The sequence below is a fragment of the Hypanus sabinus genome, chromosome 7, assembly GCF_030144855.1.
Source record: "Hypanus sabinus isolate sHypSab1 chromosome 7, sHypSab1.hap1, whole genome shotgun sequence".
Lineage (NCBI taxonomy): Eukaryota > Metazoa > Chordata > Chondrichthyes > Myliobatiformes > Dasyatidae > Hypanus > Hypanus sabinus.
The window spans coordinates 48,679,318-48,695,172 of NC_082712.1; the positions used below are offsets into that span (position 1 = coordinate 48,679,318).

General features: G+C 41.8%; 2 protein-coding genes across 2 annotated transcripts in view; one reads left to right on the forward strand and one right to left on the reverse strand.

Annotated features, from left to right (window-relative positions):
- The window catches only part of LOC132396769 (E3 ubiquitin-protein ligase UHRF1-like), a 151,780-nt gene extending 140,099 nt beyond the window's left edge, over nt 1–11,681 (forward strand). Inside the window, exons 11-16 of the mRNA XM_059974642.1 lie at nt 1,847–2,009; nt 2,812–2,949; nt 3,041–3,158; nt 7,791–7,960; nt 8,053–8,151; nt 10,628–11,681. Of these exons, the coding sequence (XP_059830625.1) occupies nt 1,847–2,009; nt 2,812–2,949; nt 3,041–3,158; nt 7,791–7,960; nt 8,053–8,151; nt 10,628–10,774 (835 nt within the window). The 3' untranslated portion in view covers nt 10,775–11,681. The remainder of the gene's footprint in view (nt 1–1,846; nt 2,010–2,811; nt 2,950–3,040; nt 3,159–7,790; nt 7,961–8,052; nt 8,152–10,627) is intronic.
- A 3,469-nt stretch (nt 11,682–15,150) lies between these two features.
- gldc (glycine dehydrogenase (decarboxylating)) overlaps nt 15,151–15,855 on the reverse strand; it is a 206,309-nt gene continuing 205,604 nt past the window's right edge. Inside the window, exon 25 of the mRNA XM_059974643.1 lies at nt 15,151–15,790. Within this exon, the coding sequence (XP_059830626.1) occupies nt 15,647–15,790 (144 nt within the window). The 3' untranslated portion in view covers nt 15,151–15,646. The remainder of the gene's footprint in view (nt 15,791–15,855) is intronic.

The window sequence follows — 15,855 nt, forward strand, 5'->3', positions numbered from 1 at the left end:
TTGGATATGCTCGGGATGCTGGAGATTGGGCAGAAAAGCAGGTGGAGTCGTCATATTGGACAATTGGTTCACTGTTACAATTGTACTCGCAATGATGCTACAGGGTATTTGCCCTATTATCTGATGTTTGAATGGGAAGCGAGGTTGCCCATTGACTTGTGTTTTGGGGGTGGAGTGGGTGAATTACCCGGGAAGTCCCATCTAAAGTACGTGTCCGACATGAAGAGGGTGTTACAGCGGGCGTACGAGTTGGCCAAGGCGGTGGCTACCAAACAAAATCAGAGGAATAAGATGCGGTATGATCGAAAGGTGAAGTTTGTCCAATTATTGCCGGGCGACCGGGTCCTTTTACGGAATTTGGGACTCCCTGGTAAGCACAAGTTGGCAGATTGATGGGCGGCCAGCCCCTATGTAATAGAGAGCCAGATGCCGAACCTGCCAGTTTACCGGGTGAAACCTGAGGATGGGAAAGGGCCTACCAAGGTACTCCATAGGAATCACCTGCTGCCACTGGGTCAAGCGGTGCAGGTGGATAAGGAGCCCGAGTGGGAGGTTACGCCTAGTACAAGGACTCTGCGAGGGCGCGGAGAAAAGGAAGAGCCCGCTGCTGAAGAGCGGGGATGGGTCCCTCACCTGGGAATGGCTACCGATTCGGAAGAGGACGACTCAGATGAGTGGCCCCTGTTCCCATTCGCTGGTGCTCCAGTACCAGGAGAGGAGGCTCCTGGCCCTTCCCATACTGAATTGGGTGAGAGGAGGGAAGGTCTTGAGGGTCAGATGGAGAGGCAGCCAACATTGGTGGGAGAGAGGGTGGAACCCGAGCGTGAGCCGGAGAGATCTCAGGTGAGGGAGGACCCCCATGAGGAAGGAAGGGGGTGAAGGTCTGTCAGGTATACCTGGGGTGTCCGAGACAGTGGGTTCGCAGGTGATGAGGGAGCCCAGTGGGGCAGAAGGGGTATGGAGATCTCAGAGGATTAGGCACCCCCCGGAGCGGTTGACATATGTGGTACCGGGAGAACCGAGTGTGATTTCTACTGCTCTGGGTAGTTATGTCACTGCTTTCTGCACCTGGGTTGGGTTTTGTGTGTTGCAAGAAGCTTTGGGGAACTCTAGTAATGCCATGAGGGCATGACATTTGCTGGTGGGGAGAGAATGTACAATGTCCTGTGTATGTTACTCAAAATGGCTTCTTTGGTTTGTTACGAGTAGGAATGCTTCTTTGTCGGATAAGTGTTTCTCTCGCTGTTGTTTCGCTTTAGAATGGCTGATATGGTAATTGTATTCATTTGTTAATCAATGGGGAATGTTATTGTGTCTTGTGAGGCTGGGAACTTGGGGGAGGGGTTTCGCGGGTTTTTGGTGTGAGGGGAGTCGGGAGAAAGACGCCGAGGGAGGTGGACGTGCGCTCGGAAGACCACCGAGGAGTCCGGGGTGGAAGACGTGGAAGTCGGAGGCAAGCGACGAAGGGTCGAATGGTTCGATGGTTGAGCTCCAACGAGTGCACTAAACAGACTGAACTTTGATAAATTGGAGCCTTTTGTTTTTTTCCCATATATATATGTATTAATAGGCAATTAATTAATTAGGCAATATATAGTATTGCTTAATACTCTTTTAATTTTAGTAAACTCTTTAAAGTGTATTTCATAACGGTATTTGTTGTGGGTTTGATACTATTTGTGGGCGCGAGGCATAAACTCGATTCTCACAGCACCTGCGCGAACGGGAGGTGGGTTGGTGAGTGGCTGGATCTCTGTTTCCCCTAGACATATACCAGCCTTTTGGGTAAGTGTTACATTTGAATGCTACTTATTTTCAAGCATCACTTTCCTGTGTTTTATTTCAGGGCACTGGCTCTTAATTGCGATGCTGTGCTGAATGATGAGATTGGAGCAGAAGCTAAAGACTGGAAGGCTGGGAAATCGGTTCGGGTGGTCCGGAGTTCAAAAGGACGGAAAGTCAGCAAATATGCACCTGAAGAAGGCAACAGATATGATGGGATTTACAAGGTTCTCATTTGTTGAAAGTCAAAACTTGCATGGCTCAGTTTCATGTCAGACAGAGGGCCCTGGTTGTCTGTCTGTTCAGTTGAAGTGTCAGTGAATTGTCATTGCTGATGCAGCTGATTTTGCTTTGGTACCATCCTGCTTTAATTTAAATACAAGTTATTTCTTTCTAGCTATAAAAACACAAGTATTTTAAATAAAAACAATGTCACTGTTAAATGCTAGGTAGTTTTCAAAATTAAAATGAGAACATTTACTTAAGCATATTGTAAACCAAGTTAATATCGAATATGGTTAGTTACAGTAGTTCCAGTTTAAGGTCCCAGGCCCTGCAATATTTAGGTCCTTTATCTATTGTCCTCCCTTCATTCTAAGTTAGGATGGTGATTGGTTCACAGCCCTTAAGATGTGGAGGAGTCTACATGGAGGAGACTTGATTGAGCCAGCCACATACATGGTTGTTGCGTGTTCAGCTTAACTGAATATACTGTAACACAACACACCTGCTATGAATCCCTAAAATTATTCCTTCATTTCCAAGGCAAATGGAGAATGATGGAATTCTGTACAGTTCTAATAACAAGTAACAACTTCCAGGACAAAGCTGCCTGTTTGGCATCCTGTCCACAGATCATTCCCTCAACCATCTGAATTCTGTAGTTGCAATGTACAGCACTTCTCTAACACCACCCTTCATACTCTCAGCCGCTGCTACCTAGTTATCAAAAGAACATGAGGAATATAAGCAGGAGTATGGACTACAATCTAAATAGAGGATGCTAATTTCAACTTTTGCAATAATTAGGTGGTAAAATACTGGCCTGAAATCGGGAAGTCTGGTTTCCTGGTCTGGCGGTATCTCCTACGACGCGATGACGTAGAACCTGCTCCGTGGACCCCAGAAGGAAAGGATAGAACCAAGAAACTGGGCTTGAAAATACAGGTCAGAGCTTATTATTTTATTACCATAACAATTGACTGTTCATGAAAAGATATAAACACTATTTTTAATTCTGTATTGTATTTGATGATAGTATCCTGAAGGATACCTGGAAGCTATGGCAAATAAGGCAAAAAAGGGCAAAAAACAGGAAGCCAGTTCGATGGTGAACATTTGTGGTAGAACATCTCAGAAGAGGCAGCGAAAATCTGGTATGTCTTGAAATGCTTTTATGTTAGTGTATCTGTAGAAAATTCATTATAGTGACCATAAAAAAAACAATGTTGCGTCAAGAGCAAAAAACAAACTGCTGGAGGAACTCAACAGGTCAAGTAGCATCAGTGAGACAAAGGGAAGGTTGATGTTTGAGGGTGAGACTCTGCATCATCAAGGCCATAAGATATAGGAGCAGAATTAGATCATTTGGCCCATCAAGTTGCTCTACCATTCAACCATGGCAGATTTTTTTTTGCCAATTCTGTTGTCTTGCCTTCTTCCTGTAACCCTTAACCACTTTGCCAATATCAGTTTTGGACATAAATACATGCAATGACATGGCTTCCAAGGCCCTATGTGGCAACGAATTCCACAGATTTATTACCTATCAAGAGCTAGTTTTAGTAAATGCAGTGTGACTGAAATTCTTGTTGGGACATGAACTGGTTGGATCCTTTGTTTCCTCAGGTATTACGCCTCCTCTGTCAGGTATTCCCTCGTTTAAATAAGACATACAGTGAATGTTAAGGCCCTGGTGGAGTGTTATGGAACAGAGGAATCTAGGAGTGCAAGTGCATAGTTTGCTGAAGCGATGTCTGAGGTAGAGTGGAGAAGATGACCATTGGCTGGGACATCAAGAATAAGAGTTGGGAACTTGTGTGGCATTTATATAAGATGTTGCTGAGACCTTACTTGGAGTATTCTCTACAATTTTCATCACCCTGTTATCAGAAAAGATGCTATGAAACTAGTAAGACTTACCAGGATGTTGCCTGGACTTGGGGGCCTGAGTTGCAAGGAAAGATTGTGTAGACCAGGACTTTATTCACTAGAACATTGGAGATTGAGGGGCTGACATGATAGAAGTGTATAAGGTCATGAGGGGCAGAGACAGGGTGAAAACCCATAGCATTTTCCCAGGGCAGAGGCGTCAAAAACAAGAGGGCATTGATTTAAGATCAGAGGTGAGAGATTTAAAAAGGATATCAAGGTGGCAGCTTCATACAATGGGTGGTGCACATCTGCCATGAGCTGCCAGAAATAGTGGTTGAGGCAGGCCTGTTAGCAATGGTTAAACATCATCTAGATAAATACATGGATGGGAAAGGTGTACAGCGCTATGAGTCCTCTAAAAGTTCTCACAAAGGTTACAATGGGACATGCAGATCTGGACTGAGAAGTGGTAGATGGAGTTCAGTCTGAAAAAGTGTAAAGTGATGTGCTTAGAACTTTAAGGCAGAGTAGGTGGTTAAAGGCAGGATTGTTAACAATGTGGAGGAATGGTGGGATCGTGGGGCCCATATCCAAAAATCCCTTTAAGCTGCTGTGCAAATTGATAGGGTAGCTAAGATGGTACACGGAGTGTTGGCCTTTCTTTGTTGGGGGTTTGAGCCACATGGTAATTTTACAGCTGTATAAAACTTGGAGTATTGTGTCCAGTTCTGGTCGCCTCATTATAGGAAGGATGTGGAAACTTTAGGGAGGGTGGAGGGGAAATTCGCCAGGATGCTTCCTGGATTAGAGAATATCTATCAAGAAGATTGGAGGGTTGCGAATGTTGTTTCTTTATTCAAGAAAGGGAGTAATTATAGAAATTATAGACCAGTGTGTCTTACCTCAGTGGGTGGTGAGTTGATGGAGAAGATCTTGAGAGACAGGATTTATGAACATTTGGAAAGGTATGATATGATTAGGAGTAGTCAGCATGGCTTTGTAAAGGGCAGGTCATGCCTTATGAGCCTGATTGAATTTTTTGAGGATGTGATGAAGGAATAGCAGTAGATGCGTGTATGGATTTCAGCAAGGCATTTGATAAAGTACTCCATGCAAGACTTATGAGAAAGTAAGGAGGCATGGGATCCAAGGGGACCTTGCTTTGTGGATCCAGAACTGGCTTGCCCACAGAAGGCAAAGAGTGGTTGTAGATGAGTCATATTCTGCATGGAGGTCGGTCACCAGTGGAGTGCCTCAGGGATTAGTTCTGGGACCCTTACTCTTTGTGATTTTTATAAATGACCTGAATGAGGAAGTGGAGGGATGGGTTAGTAAGTTTGCTGATGGCACAAAAGTTGAAGATGTTGTGGATATTGTGGAGGGCTGTCAGAGGTTAAAGTGGGACATTGATAGGATGCAAAACTGAGCTGAGAAGTGGCAGATGGAGTTCAACCCAGATAAGTGTGAAGTGGTTCATTTTGGAGGTCAAATATGATGGCAGTGTGGAGGATCAGAGGGATCTTGCGGTCTGAGTCCATAGGACGCTCAAAGCAGATGTGCAAGTTGACTCTGTGGTTAAGAAGGCTTATGGTGTACTGGAACTTCATCAATTGTGGAATTCATTTTAGGAGCTGAGAAATAATGTTACAGCTATATAGGACCCTGGTCAGACCCCACTTGGAGTACTGTGCTCTGTTCTGGTCACCTCACTACAGGAAGGATGTGGAACCCATAGAAAGGGTGCAGAGGAGATTTACAAGGATGTTACCTGGATTGGGGAGCATGCCTTATGAGAATAGGTTGAGTGAACTTGGCCTTTTCTCTTTGGAGCAACGGAGGATGAGACGTGACCTGATAGAGATGTATAAGATGATGAGAGGCATTTATCATGTGGATAGTCAGAGGCTTTTTCCCAGGGCTGAAATGGTTGCCACAAGAGGACACAGGTTGAAGGTGCTGGGGAGTAGATACAGAAGCGATGTCAGGGTTAAGTTTTTTTACTCAGAGAGAGGTGAGTGTGTGGAATGGGCTGCCGGCAATGGTGGTGGAGGCAGATGCGATAGGGTCTTTTAAGAGGCTTTTAAATAGGTACATGGAGCTTAGTAAAATTGAGGGCTATAGGTAAGCCTAGTAATTTCTGAGATAGGGACATGTTCGGCACAACTTTGAGGCCCGAAGGTCCTGTATTGTGCTGTAGGTTTTCTGTGTTTCTAAAAGAGATTGAGCAAGTTAGGGCTTCTCTTTTTGGAGTAAAGGAGGATGAGAAATCACTTGATAGAGTTTTATAAGGTGGTAAGGAGCTTAGATATAAGAACAGCCAACATTTTTTTTCCCAGGGTAGAAATGGCTAACATGAGAGGGCATAATTTTAAGACGACTGGAGGAAAGTGGAGGTTGTCATATTTTTTTTTACACAGAGTGTGGTGTGTGTGGAACTCACTTCCGGGGTGATGGTAGAGGTAGATACATTAGGGAGATTTAAGTGACGATGAAAGAAAAATGGAGTGCTTTGTGAGAAGGAAGAGTAGGTTTAGAGGTCGGCACAACATCGTGCGCCTAAGGGACTGTACAGTATTTTAAGAAAAAGTGCAGGCATATGGCACTAACTTGCAGGAAAACAGCATGGGTGAAGTGGATCAAATGGCCTTTTTCCATACTGGAAGGCTGTAACTAAATATAAACCAGGCCCAAGTCTACTGTACTCTTTAAAGAGAGTGAAGCACACGTTGTCCTGTGATAATGCACAGGTTCCATTTTTACAGGCACCCTTAAGTTGAATTTGTCTATATGTTGGGGGAAAAAGCCAGGATCACTCTATGATATTACAATGAATGACATCAAACCCACAGAAGACTCCTAAGAAAGAGCAATTTCTAGCAGTGGAGAGAGTGGAAACTAGTTCCACTATTCATAGGAATGAACGGATGTTATGTCAGATGTAATATGGGAGCTCATTTGTATGGGTGGTGACCATAAGTTGGGTGTTCATAACGCAGGGACATCCTAGAGCACGGGACAGTACAGCACAGTAACAGGCCCTTCGACCATTGAGGTTTGTGCCAAATTAAACAATATCTCTTTTGCCTGTAGATGATCCATATCCTTCCATATTCCTCTTAAAAGTAAATTTATTATCTAGATACTTATGTCACCATGGACAACCCTGAGATTCGTTTTCCTGTGGGCATACTCAACAAATCTATAGAATAATAACAAAACAGGATCAATGAAAGATCAACCAGAGTGCAGAAGACAACAAACTGTGCACACGAAAATAAAAATAAATAGCAATAAATAATAAGAGCATGAGATAGAGTCGTTAAAGTGAGATCAGTGGTTGTTGGAACATCTCAATGATGTGCAACTGAGTGTAGTTGTCCCATTTTATCAAGTGCTTGATGGTTGAGGGGTAACAACTGCTCTTGAACCTGGTGGTGCGAGTCCTGAATCATGCATCCATCTAATGGCCTCTTGTACACCATTGTTGTATGTGGATCCACCACCACCATCAGCCCATTCCAGGCAAATTCACTCTGTGTAAAATAGAACTTCCCCAGCATATCTCCTTTAAATGTTCCAATTCACATCTTAAATGTACTTGATGTTTCTATCCTGGGGAAAAGATTTTAAATGTCTACTCTTTATCAGTGCCTCTCATAACTTTATCATTTTTGTAATGACAATCCAATAACCCCCGCCTCAGAAATAATTTTGTCAGAGGTTATTGGAAGCCTGACTAGGAGAACAGCAACATGGATATTGTGTAATATTTTTAACAAGATTCATCAGTAAATTGAGGTGTTAAAGTACGTTGCTGATGGCAAGTTATGAACACAGTATAGCTGAGGGAGTAGGATACCATTTACATTGTAGTTCAAAAAGATGTACTTATTTTGAATCTTCCTTTGTTATAGCTGCTTCTGCTACTGTGACTGCACCACCACCAAAGACTGTAAAGGTTGCCCAGGATGACGCTGAAGGAGAAGCCTACCAGCTGACTCCACACCAACAGTGGCTGATCAGGGAGGACTACTTAAACAAGAAACTTTGGGATGAGGCACTTGCTTCTATTATGGAAGGACCGGTATGTTTGCAGATGTGTTTCTGCCACCCACCCCCAACAAAGTCTGTCTTGAAGATGTTTCCATTAGTGCACAATTTCTTTTATTTTTGTAGAAATTCTTAAGAAAAACGGAACAGATCTTCATGTGTATTTGCTGCCAGGAATTGGTCTTCCAGCCAATCACAACAGAATGCCAGCACAATGTCTGCAAGGTGAGTGTTCAGCATTCAGTCACATATCCTTATCCTTATATGCTGATCAGAATGAACAGAAGAACTGAGAATAGTTTATGCAGTGTTTTTTTTTAATATTTATAATGTCACATTATGGATATTTTTCATTTGTCTTGAGCACCACAAGAAGTCAAAATAAATTTATCTAGAAATGCTGCAAAAGTAATTGGCATGATTAAATAAAAAAGTGCCCCCAGACCATGGTGTTTTCATTAATGTATGGGATGCATTGATTCTAGCCCATTGAAGAGAGAGAGAGTTGGCTGCCTGGTTATCTATTCCCCAGCAGTTTGAAGACAAATATTTCTGGTATCAGGTGGTTTAAAACTCAGTCCCGCTGATGAGTTGATGTGTTTATTCAGTGAATAATTGATCCAAATCCAGAAGTCCGGAGTTCTGTTGATAACCCGTAAAAATAGCTGGGCTTCAGAATTCAGAATCCTGCTTTCCCTGTGGGGTTCTCGTGTGGTTAGATAGGCCTCCCTCTAATGTTGTATCATTGAAAGCCTCGATATTATTTATTCATCAAAAATTCCTTCAGTGAATTACACTTCAATAAATGGCATTGGATCATATAATTCTTCCCTGATAGGAAGGTTTCACTTAAAGTCTGTTGTGATTCTTTATAAGAATGCATGTAGTAGCCAAGCTGCATTTTAAAATTTTGTAGGATCTAGGTTGCTAGTTTGGTGGAAATGTACTAAGTTTTTTTTTTAGCTGCGATTTTTCTTTTAAACCAGACAACTCTTACATAATGCATTTTCTCTGAATGAAGTAACATACTAGACTGATACAGCACATATATACTTTTCAGTAGTGCTGGGCAATTTATATTGTCATTGTTACTGTTTCTTTGGTACTCTTTTTTTAAGCTGTGGTGAATTTAGCTGAATGCTTTTCACAAATGGTCGCATGCCCAGTTAGAATTCAGTTAGGGCTTGAAGAACCAAGTCAATGTTGTTAAAAATCTCATTCACTTGAGTGATATTGGTCATGTACAAATGCATCATTAAACTCTGATCATCCAGAGAAATGCCTATGTTTTTTTTTTGTTTCTGTACCAATTTCAGTCTTCCTCCTTGTTGACCTTTAGTTAGTTGGTAGCCTTGACCCATTCAAGCTCAACCCGTAGGCTACAGTGGATGTGCTGCAGGAAAGCAGAGATAGGCTGGGGAGAAGGAAGAAGAATTGGGAAGAGAATGGCAGAAGGAGCATTGCACCCACCATATCCAACTGCCTACATCTCAATCTGAAGCACAAGATACTGAAACTGCTGGGACCTGGAATAACACATAAAAAGCTGGATGAAGTCAGTGTCAGCCAGCATCTGTGGAGGGAAATGAACAGTGGATATTCCAGGTCAATCCCTTTCATCTGGCCTGAACTATAAAAGGGGAAATAGCCTGATGGGGAGCAATTTACTAGCAGTTGGAGAATCTAGTGTTCATGTCACCATGTTGTAGACTACCCGGGTGAAATATAAGGAGCTGGAGATGCCCGCAAACTAGAGAAATAGCACCTCATATTCCATCTGAGTAGTCTACAGACCATTGGCATGAATATTGAATTCTCCATCTTCCAATAAACTGCACTCGTCAATCCTATTTCTCTCTCCTTCTGATCCACCTGACCCACCACTGTCCCTTTCCCTGCTCCCATCTGCTCTATCTGCCCATCACAACGTACTCCTCTCACTGGTTCCCGTTCCCTCCCCACCTTGCTCCCTTTATTCCATGCTCCACCATCAGCACATTCTCACTTCTGCCTTTCACCTCCCAGCCTCTGACCATTTACTCTTCACTCCCCTATGTGCCTATCACCACTCCTCATGTGGATCCACTTATTGCTTGCCAGCTTTTGCCTCACCCCATCCCTCCAACACTTTATACTTGCTATCTCCTCTCTGTTGTTCAGTCCAGATGAAGGGTTTTGACCTGAAACACTGATTGCCCATTTCCCTCCATAGATGTGGGTTGCCTAGGAGGATGTGGAAATGGAGAAGATATTTCCATCAGTAGGAGAGTCAGAGATCAGAGCGCCCAGCCTCGGAAAAAAGAGGATATCTACCTTTCTTTTAGCTTTTGTGTGGTGAATCAGTAGAGTTCACTGATTCACAGCTTTGGGAATATTTACGGCAGTAATTGATGGGTCTACTTTGTTATGGGAGTTAAGGATTCCAGGGAGAATGTGGGAAATGGGGTTAGAAAAAATGATCAGCCGTGACTGAAAGACAGAGCAGGCTCAATGGTCTAATTCTGCTCCTATATGTTATAGTCTTAAGCACAATTTTTTGTAGTTTATTTCCTTCAAGACTTGCTTCTCTAAGTCTCCATGGGTAAATGTTGGACCATGAGGACTATCTTTGGGTATTGGCTTAAAGCTCTGAGGTAATTGACATCTTTTTGAATCTTGTTAAGCCGCTGAATGCATTTATAAGTTCCTTTCCTTCCCACAGAGTTGTCTGCAGCGATCATTCCGTGCCCAAGTTTACACTTGTCCTGCTTGCCGCCATGAGCTTGGAAAGGATTACAACATGGTTCCCAATAAGATTCTTCAATCCATCCTGGACCAGTTCTTCCCAGGATATAGCAAAGGACGATGACATTTGTTTGTGTAATCTGACTCCCATCTGCATACAATTTTACAGGAGGAGGAATTTAAAAATAAAACAAGGAAGGACCAACAGGCCTGGACATTAAATAACCTGAGACCATCATTCCAGAACCACTAATGTTATCCCCCGGAATACTGCTGTTTCCCTTTGGCTGTCTGGTAACATCTAAGGTAGTTTTCTCTGTAATGTAAACAAATGCTCGGCATCAAAATCTAAAATGGTCTGAAGCTAGAATTACATTTTCTTTAAACTACCTCAAGACAGTGGAAGTAAGATCATGGGGAGCTTTCAGTCAAAAAGTCCAGCTACACACTGCCTCTTCAGATCAATGTTACCTGTGCCTGGTCCATATTGCTTTGTTTTTGAATTGTAATAGCACTGAAAATTATATCTAATTTTGAAGTAATTCTGTGGTGAGTATATCTCTCTTTACCTTGATTTTATAATGTTGCTATTTTGAAAAAAAATGAAAATTAGAAAAACAGCAAGTTAATGGGCTTTTGTGAAGTTAAGTGTGCATTCTTATATTTGAATGGTTTGACTACTAATGGCTTTCAAGGATAATTATGTACTATTGTACCTACATTAGTGTTCAGTGATACCTGTATTACTGCATTTCAACATGCAGAGAAAACAAGCACTTCTAGCCAAACAGATGACATAATGTAAAGAATATACATTTGTTATTATTGAACATGCCACTTTTGGTATTTTAGTCACACATTATATATTATAACTAGATTATTTGTATGTGGCAATAATGTCTGTATCAGTGTTCAAAACAATTCTAGCTGGGAGTGGGGTAGAAAAAAAACACTTCATATTGTGATTTTGAGATTTGATATATATTCCTTGACCAGTACTTAACAATAAACATGTTAACATTTGAAATGTCTTGAAATGTTTTGGCTCAAGTTATTTAGCACACACCGTCTGTAATAAATAGTTGAAAAGAATTCAGACCTTTGAAAATAGAAATAAATGCAAGTCATGGGTTTTGGAAGTGATGGTGAAAGGTAGCAATTATGTAACAGATAAATCAGCAACTACTGGGCTAGAAGTGGTTAATATTTTGTGTGCATGGCAAGTGTCTATGAACAAGCAAGGAAACTGTTCACTGCTCAACCGGCTTGGGATCGGTGCTGGGTTCGTTGTTGGATCAGCACGTTTGCAGATGCCAAGATTGGGGGTGTAGTGGACAGCGAGGAAGACTATCGGAGCTTGCAGCAGGATGTGAAGCAGCTGGAAAAATGGGCTGAAAATTAGCAGGTGAAATATAAAGTTAGCAAATGGGAGGTGACGGGCCAGCCAGGTTCAGTCTTGCATGATGAACAGTAGAGCAGTAAGGAGTGCAGTAGAACAAAGGGATCTGGGAGCACAGATCCATAATTTATTCAAAGCAGTGTCGCAGGTTGATAGAATCATAAAGAAAGCTTTTGGGACATTGGCTTTCATAGATCAAATTGAATATAGGGGAAAAAAAACACAAAATGCTGGCAGAACTCAGCAGGCCAGACAGCATCTATGGGAGGAGGTAGTGACGACGTTTCGGCCCAAAACCCTTCATCAGGAGTCACACACATTATGCCGAAATGTCGTCACTACCTCCTCCCATAGATGCTCTCTGGCCTGCTGAGTTCTGCCAGCATTTTGTGTTTTTTTTAATTCATTTCCGGCACTTGCAGATCCACTTGTGTTGCCATTGAATATAGGAGTTGGGATGTTATGTCAAGGTTGTATAATTTGGAGTATTGTGTGCAGTTTTGGCCACCTACCTACAGGAAAGGCGTAAGAAAGATTGAAACAGTAGAGAAAATGTTACAAAAATGTCCACGGGACTGGAGGACCTGAGATACAAGGAAAGATTGAGTAGGTTATAACTTTATTCCTTGAACGTAGAAGATTGAGGTGAGACTTCTTCCCTTAGAGGGAACTTCTTCCCTCTAAGAGGGTACCCTTAGAGGGTAGTGAGAGTGTGGAACAAGCTGCCAGTGCCAGTGGTGGATGTGACTTTGATTTCAATATTGAAGAGTTGTTTGGGATATAGGGGGGCTATGGTATGGGTGCAGTTTGATGGAACTAGGCAGTTTAGAAGATGTTGCATGGACTAGATGGGCCAAAGGGCCTGTTTCTGTGCTGCAGTTATCTTTGATTCTATGCTGAGTGCTTTCAGCAGTCTTTGTTTCAGATTTTCAGCTCCTATTATTTGCTACAATGGCATTACAATAATGTGGCTATGGATAAAAAGCAGATTGTGAACTATGTAGAAACTCTATTCTGCTTTCCATTGCCAGTCTTTCCCCTGTACAAAGCTGAGATCAGTCTGTTACATTTCCATTTTTGTCAGCACCGTGATGTCACAGATGGCAGAAGGAACCAGAATACAAAGCTGCCAAGGACATTAAATGCACTGCAGGCAGTGGAGAACAAAAAAACCATCAATCTGAAGCAGTGGTTTGTTTCACTAAAATCTTTCCCAACCAAAGTAATGTGCATACACAATAGATGCCAGAAGCTTGTAACCACGATGGGTATCCATTCAACCACAGGTTTGGTTGGTCAAAGAACCATGCAGTAGTTTCATGTCCATCCTCAGCCACAGCGTAGCTTGTTAATTACAGCATGTGCCTTGTGTATCAAGTGACCAGAGTGGAGGAATTTTCCAGAGCTGGATAGAATTCTTTGAGGTGAAGAAAGCAGGAACTTCAGGGAGCGTGAAGCGCAGAATCAAATATCACTGTGATGATTGTACACTCTAGTATCAATTGTTTGGTGACAGTAAAGTAACTAACCATATGATACGAATATAATTCACAATGGTATGAACAATCTCATTTTCCAAATTCACCTCCAGTCTGTTCAACCACTCCCCCCTCCCACTTTCATCTCAATCCATTTTTGTCCTGTTTCCCATGCATCCCCTCTCCTTCCTAATTCCATCCCCCACAGCCCATTCATTTTACCTGCAGGCTGGCACAGTCTTCCTTACCAGAATCCTGTACGGATAACCTTTGTGTTCTGTTTGTGTTCCCTCATCTGATCCTATGTCTCTTTTTTTTGCCTGCCTTCATTATTATCCACCTTCCTGTGTTCCTTCTCCACCCCCACCCTGGCTCCATTATCCATCACCCCCCACCTTAATACATGTGGCTTCTGTCTTGCCACTCTTCTCTTTTTATGGTGGCCATCTCTCATCTCTACCCTAATAGTGTTTTGATCTGAAATGGCGGCAATTTATTCCCTGACAGATGCTGCTCGACCCATTGCAAATCATTGGCTGCTTCAGATTCCAGATTCTGCAAACTAGTGTCTCCAGGAAACGTGCTGTACCTGTTCATTTACAATCAAATCCTGAAATGAACCCAATGCCAAAAGTCAAACTGGAGAAACAGGAGTTAAAGAATGGCTTCAGTTGATGTCCTCGGTCCTCAAAGTAAGGTGAGCTCCTTTCAAAAAGAAAGCAATGTATAACTACTAACGTGCTTTTCCATTCACTTTATTTGCTCTCTGTATAGTATAATTCATTTCTTTTCAAATTTAAGGACGTCACCATGGGGACAAGACAGAGAAAGGCTAGAGACTTCATATACATTCCTAGATGATCCCAACAATTTGTTAAAGGAAATAGCTCTTGTATTTAAAGTTGCCTGCAAACTGCTGTCAATGGCAATTGTCAGGAGTACATCTTATCTACAGTGTGTGATTGGATGTTGCAGGCCCTGGAGTAAGAAAGACTTTATAAAATTACTTAAAACCGGCCGCAAAACTGCAGGTCAGAAGTACTTTCGTTGCTAGTACATTTGCTTGAACCCATATTATCACGATTTTGGGAAGTGAGTATTTAAATCTTTTGATTTAAAATGAAAATACCTCCCTATACCAACCGTGTTCAGATTTTATAAATCCAAAATTGATTTCCTCAGTTAGGCCACCTTCTTTCATTGAGGATAGCTGCTCTTTATTGTTCTTTTTAAAAGGTGACAAAAACGAGCAGGGGCTATTGTGGATTTCCTTCCATGGGTTTTATCTCTTCAGTACTGAACGTAATAATGAATTACAATGAATTGATTACATTATCTTTTAATGTCCATGATGAGCTTAAGTGACACAGACCTCCTGCAGGATCTAGATACGAAATGTTGACCATCCCACCCCAAGCCCCCAGATTCTGCTCAACCCACTAAATTCCTCCAGCAGTTTTCTTCAGCTGTTTCAGGATTGAGTGATCTGTCCAATTTCTACTTCCTACATCCATAGCATCTGGAACATCAGCTCATGAAATAAATGAACGTGAGTGTGTATTTCAATGCTTATAATATAGAATTTTAATGAACAGAACATTTAAAATATTGGAAAAAGTGAGATCAATTCAAGAATTTTTATTGGAATGATAACAGTTAAAATTTACATATTTTAAAAATCTCAATTAACCAGAAGATGCTGGTTACATCTACAAAGGGATTGACAATTACACACAAGACCATCAAAAGGAAACACTGAAAATACCCCTGCCCAGAACCACTTTCTCACCAGATTGCAGATTGCTGTACTGCGACAATCTGTTACAAGTCTAACAGTCCTATAAATGAACTTGGTATGTTCAATCACAGCTCAGAGGAAAAAGTGCACAGGATCAAGGCCACTTGTGTAATTCAATGCTGCTTAAATCTGAGGCACTGATTATCATCAACTGAAGTGTGGCTTAGACATAGTCTATTCTTTCAAAAACCATTAGCAGCTGCTTCATTACAAAATGAGATATCCAACTCATCAGATATTGATTTTTAAAACCAAAAAAAAAACATGGATGGGTTTGTTCACGGTAATTACTGACTGTAAAAATAAATTCACAATTATATCTTAGGATGACGCTCTTTTCTCTTCAATGAATGGTGACTCGTAAGCTTCCATGGGTGGGCAAGAGCAGACTAAATGCTGATCTCCATAAAGGTCGTCAATGCGAGCGATTGTAGGCCAAAATTTGGTTTCGGGTTTTACAAATTGCTGAAAAACATTAAAACATATATTTGAATTTAGTTATTCAAATAAACATCCTCAATAATCTCAGA